The sequence below is a fragment of the Arvicola amphibius genome, chromosome 1, assembly GCF_903992535.2.
Source record: "Arvicola amphibius chromosome 1, mArvAmp1.2, whole genome shotgun sequence".
Classification (NCBI taxonomy): domain Eukaryota; kingdom Metazoa; phylum Chordata; class Mammalia; order Rodentia; family Cricetidae; genus Arvicola; species Arvicola amphibius.
The window spans coordinates 125,416,636-125,422,791 of record NC_052047.1 but is presented as its reverse complement, the minus strand read 5'-3'; the positions used below and the strand labels follow the sequence as shown (position 1 = coordinate 125,422,791).

The 6,156-nt window shown below is 46.8% G+C and overlaps 1 protein-coding gene across 6 annotated transcripts in view; it reads right to left on the bottom strand.

The window, feature by feature from the left end:
- Positions 1-3,946: 3,946 nt before the first annotated feature.
- The window catches only part of Slc5a11 (solute carrier family 5 member 11), a 44,367-nt gene continuing 42,157 nt past the window's right edge, over positions 3,947-6,156 (bottom strand). For all 6 annotated transcript variants that reach the window (XM_038336621.1, XM_038336629.1, XM_038336639.1 and 3 more), the window contains 2 exons: positions 5,921-6,086; positions 3,947-4,149 (listed from right to left, as the gene is read on the bottom strand). In XM_038336621.1, the coding sequence (XP_038192549.1) occupies positions 3,947-4,149; positions 5,921-6,086 (369 nt within the window). The remainder of the gene's footprint in view (positions 4,150-5,920; positions 6,087-6,156) is intronic.

Genomic DNA, 6,156 nt, shown 5'->3' with positions numbered 1-6,156 from the left:
TGGAACGAGACGTGGGAGACGGAACCAACCAGAGGAGGAATCAGTGAGAAGCGGTGAAGATAATGGGTGACAGAGATGGCATCAATGGGGGTGGTGTCAGTAAGTTCAGTCAGTGAGGGGTGAAGTCAGAGGAAGATGGAGTCATGAGATAAAACCAGAGAAGAAGGAGGGGCTAGATTAAGAGCGTTTGCTGCTCTTGCAGAGGACTAGAGTTGGGTGCCCGATGCTCATATGGCTGCTGACAACCACCTGTAACTCCAGTGTGTGGTTGAGGAGGTGGTTCTGAGGCCCTCTTGGCTTCCACAGTGGTACACATACATACCTGAGGTAAACCCTCATACATATAGAAATAAGTCTTTAAAAGTGCTAGGCTTACGTCTGACTGTGGTGGTGCAGGCCTTTAATCCCAGCACTTGGGAGGCAGAGGCAGTCAGAGCTCTGTGAGTTCAAGGCCAGTCTGGTCTACTGAGTGAGTTCAGGACATCCAGGACTGTTTCACAGAGAAACCCTGTCTCAAAAATCAAAACGAAACAAAACAAAATATGCTAGGCTTGAGAGGCAGAGGCAAGTGGGATCTCTGTGATGGTTTTCTCTAAGGGATTTTCTGATATCTTCCAATTTTTTGTTTGTCTTTCCCTCCATTTCTTTGAGGAAATTTCTCATTTCCTCTTTAAAAGTCTCAAACATTCTCCTAAGGTTATTTTTTTAGGTCAGTTTCTTCTGCTTCATCTATATTTGGTTGTTCAAGTCTCATTGTTGTGGGGTCTCTAGATTTTACTGGTGTTGTGTTGTTTTTGTGGTGTTGTGTGTGTTCTTACTTTGTCTACTCATCTTTTCCTCTAATTGGTGTACTTGGGGCTGTCTGTGACTCTGGTGATTAATCTTCTAGGTGCCAATGGGTCCAAGACTCAGATGGTTGTTCCTCATGGTACAGTCAGTGACATGATTCTAGTTACCCCATTGGTCACTCTGTGTTCCAGGATGTAACTCAGCACTCCTGGGGTTTGCTCCACTCCCTTGGAGTTTGCTGTCTCAGGCCTGCTCTAGCCTAGGTTGCCAGCTCAGACCTGTTTCTATAAATGTCCATGGTCTGGATCTGCTCCTGTGGAGGTCCTTAGCTTGGGGTTGGTCCTGCAAAGATCTCTGGCTCTGATCTTCTCCCTCGGAGGTCCCACACTTGGGTGTGCCCAAACCCGCAGAGGACCTGACTCAGGCCTACTGCCTCAGAAGTCCCAGACTCATGCCTGAAACTGCAGAGGTCCCAGCTCAGGCCTACTACCTCAGAGGTCCCAGACTCATTCCTAAAACTGCAGAGGGCCTGGCTCAGGCCTATTCCCTCAGAGGTCCCAGACTCATTCCTGAAACTGCAGAGGTCCTGGCTCAGGTCTACTCCCTTGAAGGTTCCAGATTCACATCTGGACCCACAGCAGTCTCTGGCTCTGGCCCACTTGCTAAGCAGTTGCTCCCCTGTACCTGCTCCTGTGGAGTTTACTGTCCCTGGTCTACTTTAGCCCAGGTCGTTGGCTCAGTCCTGCTCCTGTGGAGTTCGCTGTTGTAGGTTTGCTCCACCTAGGTTGCTGACTCAGTCTTGCCTCCACAAATGTCCCTGGTCTGGATCCGCTTCTGCTCCTGTGGAGTTTACCATCCAGGCCCGCTCCAACCCAGGTCGCTGGCTCAGTCCTGCTTCTGTGGGGTTCACTGCCTCAGGCCTGCTCTCGACATTTTCTTTTTCCTTTCTAATTTCATGTGTATGTATGCTTGTGTTTTTGCACATGTGTAAGCCCACCTATGTGCATGTAGAGGCCTGAGGCTGATGTTCCAGATGTCTTCTTTAACTACTTTTCCATCTTATGTTCTGAGGCAAAGTCTCACTGAACCTGATACTCACTGATTCAAGTAGGCTGGGCAGTCATCAAGCCACAAGGATCCTCCTGTCTGCCTCTCTAGCACTGGAATTATAGATGCACACCTGGCTTTTAAAGGTGGGTGCTGGGGATGTGTTCACAGACCCTCATGTTTACACATAAGTGCTTTGCTGACTGATCTATCTTCCCAGGCCCTTGGTACATTTTGAATGCATATGTCATAGGAAGGTGCTGATTAAGGAAGGCTTTCTAGAAGAAGTGATGTCTCTGTGTACATGGCTAAATCATAGAGTAGAATTTAGTTAGTTGAGGCTGCTGGTATAAATGTGTGGGCAAAGACCTGTTTGTTCAATATTTGACCACACTCCTGAGGCCCCCTTACACCATCTACATTAGGTACAGGGGAGAGAATGTGAGTGTGGCGTGACTTAGATTTCCCAAGGGAGAGTGGTAAGAATTGAAACCAAAAAGAGTCCTGGTCAACCAGGTCTGCCCTCTGCCTGGGACAGCCGAGTGGTCAAAAGAGAGGTGGGATGGCCTGTCAGAAGGCTGGTGACAGCAATTCAGGAGAGAGATGTCTGTGGCCTGAAGGACAGATGTGAGAACTAACCCCCACCCCCACCCTCATTCCAGGAAACTTATTTTGACTCCAACCAGAGGCAGTAGAGGTCTCTGGGGTTAGGATTGCAGTGAGTACAGGACTCTAGTGGCAGTCCTTGTGCCTCCCCGTGTCCTCCTTTAGCTCCTGGAGAGGAAGACTTACTTTTCTCTGTGGAGTTGACCCTTGAGCGCTTTTGCCTCCCAAGTCATCTTGGGCTCTTGCCAGAATCCACTTGCATGGGACCGACTAGGAATTATGTTAGCACCAAACCTCCGGTGTGCTTGTCTTGGAGGGCTTAGGGCTTTGTTTGGATTAGTGTTGAAAAGGTATGCACAGGCTAACCTCTCCCCTTGGATCAGCTGGTCCCTGTCACCGTGACTGTCACCTAGGAACTCAGGTCACTGAATGAGTAGGTGGCCAAGTGACTTCTATTTACCTTTGAAATTCCTCGAAATTGGAGTCTCAGGAGAGTGGGGTACACCCATCATCCCTTTATATTAGGTCTGGACAGCTTGTGTCCTGGGATACCTCAGAGGTGGCATTGCTCTTAGCTGTCCACACAGCAAATGCCAGTCTGAGCCATTCCATCAGGGCCCAGAAAAGATAAGCTGCCAGAGAAGGGCTCCACACAGAACAAAGTCCTAGACATGACTGGCCCCCAGCCAGTCAGAGGCTTTGTGCAGATGGATCCTTCTAGCTGTCTGGTGTCAGAATGTTTTAGAAAGATTTATTTTTATTTATGTATGTGTGTGTGTGTGTCCCCATGTGTATGTGTACATGCATGCAACTGCATGGAAGTGGCCACAGGAAAGTATCGGATCCGTGGAGCTGGAGTTGCTGGGAGACCCTGGGAACAAGCTGTGGTCCTCTGCTGGAGCAGTGAGGTCTCCTAACTTCTGAGCCATCTCTCCAACCACTAAACTGGAATTCAAGAAGTGCACACAGTTACCTCATTTCCTCATTTTCTTTTCCTTTTATATTTTATATTCATGTTGCCCAGGCTGGTTGACATTAACCCTAAACTCCTCTATCTCCCAGGTGCTGGGAATTATAGATGTATACCACTACTTAGGAGTTTCGTTGTTTGTTTTGGGAGGGTTGTTTTTGTTTTGTTTTGTTTGAGACAGTCTTGCCATGTAGCCCGAACTGCCTCAAACTTGGAGTTCTAATTCAGAAGGGGCTGGGATTCCAGGCATGTGCCACCGCACAGCCCCTGGTTTTTAGTGCGTGAAGTGTCAGGGCACGGCACACAGGTGTGTTTCCCACACAGTCTAAGCAGGAGCAGGTGCCACGGTGAGAGGAGCTCCTGCACCAGCCGTTCCTTTCGAGAAGAAAATGCCAACTGGGTCGTCAGCAGCACCTCTGAAGCTTCATGGTAAACAAACACAAGTTTTATTATCATTTTGTTTTCTATTGTTAAAAAAAAATAACAAGGCACTAAAAACACACAGAGAGCTTCGAGTCCAGGGCTCACCTTGTGTTAGGCAAAGTAGCCCCAGAGGAAGATGGCGCAGCTGATGCACACCAGGCAGTTGACGTCCAGCAGGGTTTTCACCAAGGGGTTTTCCTCCAAGGAAGCTATGACAGGCTCCACTTTGCTTGGGGGATCTTCTTTGTCCTTTGCCATTCCACAGAGCCACAGGATAGCCTTCAGCACCTTGGACTGCTTGGGGGTCACATCGTCTAGGAAGAACCCAACAAAGGAAGGTCAAGAGGAGGAAGAGGATTGACAACATGCGTTCATGAACTGAGGCATGGAACCCTGTTCTTGTGGAAGGCATAGTCAGCCTTCCATATTTGGAGATTTAACCACATGTGAATCAGAAATTCTCAGAGGAGTGCAGATATTTTCATCATTTTTCCCTAACAATTCAGTATAACAGCTACTCACACAGCACCGACATCATATGGGATATATAGAGATGGTTCAAGTACACAGGATGTACATAGGATATATGCAAATACTGTGGCATTTGTGGATGCAAGTGTATGGGGGTACACATGTGTTGCCTGCATGTGAGCCAGAGGACAACCTCATGTCATTCTTCAGGAGGTCTCTTTCTTTCTTTCTTTCTTTCTTTCTTTCTTTCTTTCTTTCTTTCTTTCTTTCTTTCTTTCTTTCTTTTTTGGCCTGGCTTCACCTTCCAGATGCTGGAATTACAAGCACATGCCACCACGAGCCTGCTGCTTTTCTCTTAACATGAGTTTTGGGGATCAAATTCAGATCTTCATGCTTTCAAGGCAAGCACAGCTGTCTTGCCAGCCCCTACTTTGCCATTTTATACTAGGGGCTTTTGAATATCTAGAGATTTTAAGTACCCTTTTGGGTCCTGAGATCCGTTTCTTTCAGGCACTGAGAAATGACTATATCCATAGTACCTTAAGTCTGGAAGAGTATCACTGTCTTCAGATGAAGAGATCAAGGCTAACACTAACTTTAGCAAAGCCACATAGCAGGTAAGTAGTGGCTGAGATGGCCTTAGGACCCAGCTCTGATCCCCCTCTGTATCACAATGCCTTCCAGGAGGATGAAGGACTTGGGATGCTTTTGTGAATTCTGTTTCTCTGTGTGCCACCTGGGCTTACAGGAATCCAGACAGCTGAGTCAGGGGAAGCCAGTTAACACATTGAATATGGTGACAATGTCTTCACCTCTATGAAGAAATATGCTCACCCCAGGTTTTAAAACATGTGACCTGGTGAGTCTTAACACTTCAGACTCTACTATAAGGGACAGCATCTAAATTATTCTTATTTGTCACACATGATACTTCTGCTGGCCACAAGCAGCTAACCTAAAATTGGAACTATTTATATGACATGACTAGCCTGTGTTTTAAAAATTAAATAATGTATATTATATATAATATTGTATATATAATGTGATCTGGAGTTTTCTGCTTTCCAGACTGAATGACCAAGCATGTGTGAGGCCCTTGGTTCAATCCCTGGCACTGGATTAAAAAAAAAAGCTCAAGAAAAATTATCCATGGAGTTTCTTACCTTGAGTTGACATAGGTTAGTATCCATGATATTTTTTAATGGTAATCGAATCTTCATACCTTGGAGATAACTTTGCCATGTCAACATGGAAGTCCAGTGTCCCCAGATTTTCCCATCATTCAAGAGATGGAAATTTAGAAATCTCATGTGGAATCTCTAATAAAATGTTAACTCACATTTTATAAAGTGAGCTAACCTGAAATAAGTGATTTGAAGATTGTGGCAGTGCTGCAGCTTATGGTGTAGGTTTGCATGAAGTCCTGCTAGGCTCTAGGTGTGCTGTTTGTACATCTGTGGAGAGACCCCTCTAGTTAGGCGGGGAAGGCATCAGAGCCAGGAGATGCTGGATTTCAAAGCCTTTCCCCTTTTCTGGATGGTGATCTAATTGAATCTCCCCTACATGCATAATGTTTCATAAGCTCGCCTATACCCAAGACCAGAGACAACTCACCGCTATGGGCTTTGCTCTTAGTCTCTTCAACTGTCTCCAGCTGGATGCTGGTGCTAGTGGCCTCTGTAGTCCCATTCTGAGGAAGGGTCGGAGACAGGGGGGTTGCAGGTGGCACTGGGTCCTGGACCACAGGCTCATGACGAGTAAACCAAGTCAGGCGGCTGACCTGAGAAGGGAGGTAACTGTGAGACACAGATGGAAGCTGCTGTTTATTTCTTTTCCTTCCCCCGACCCAG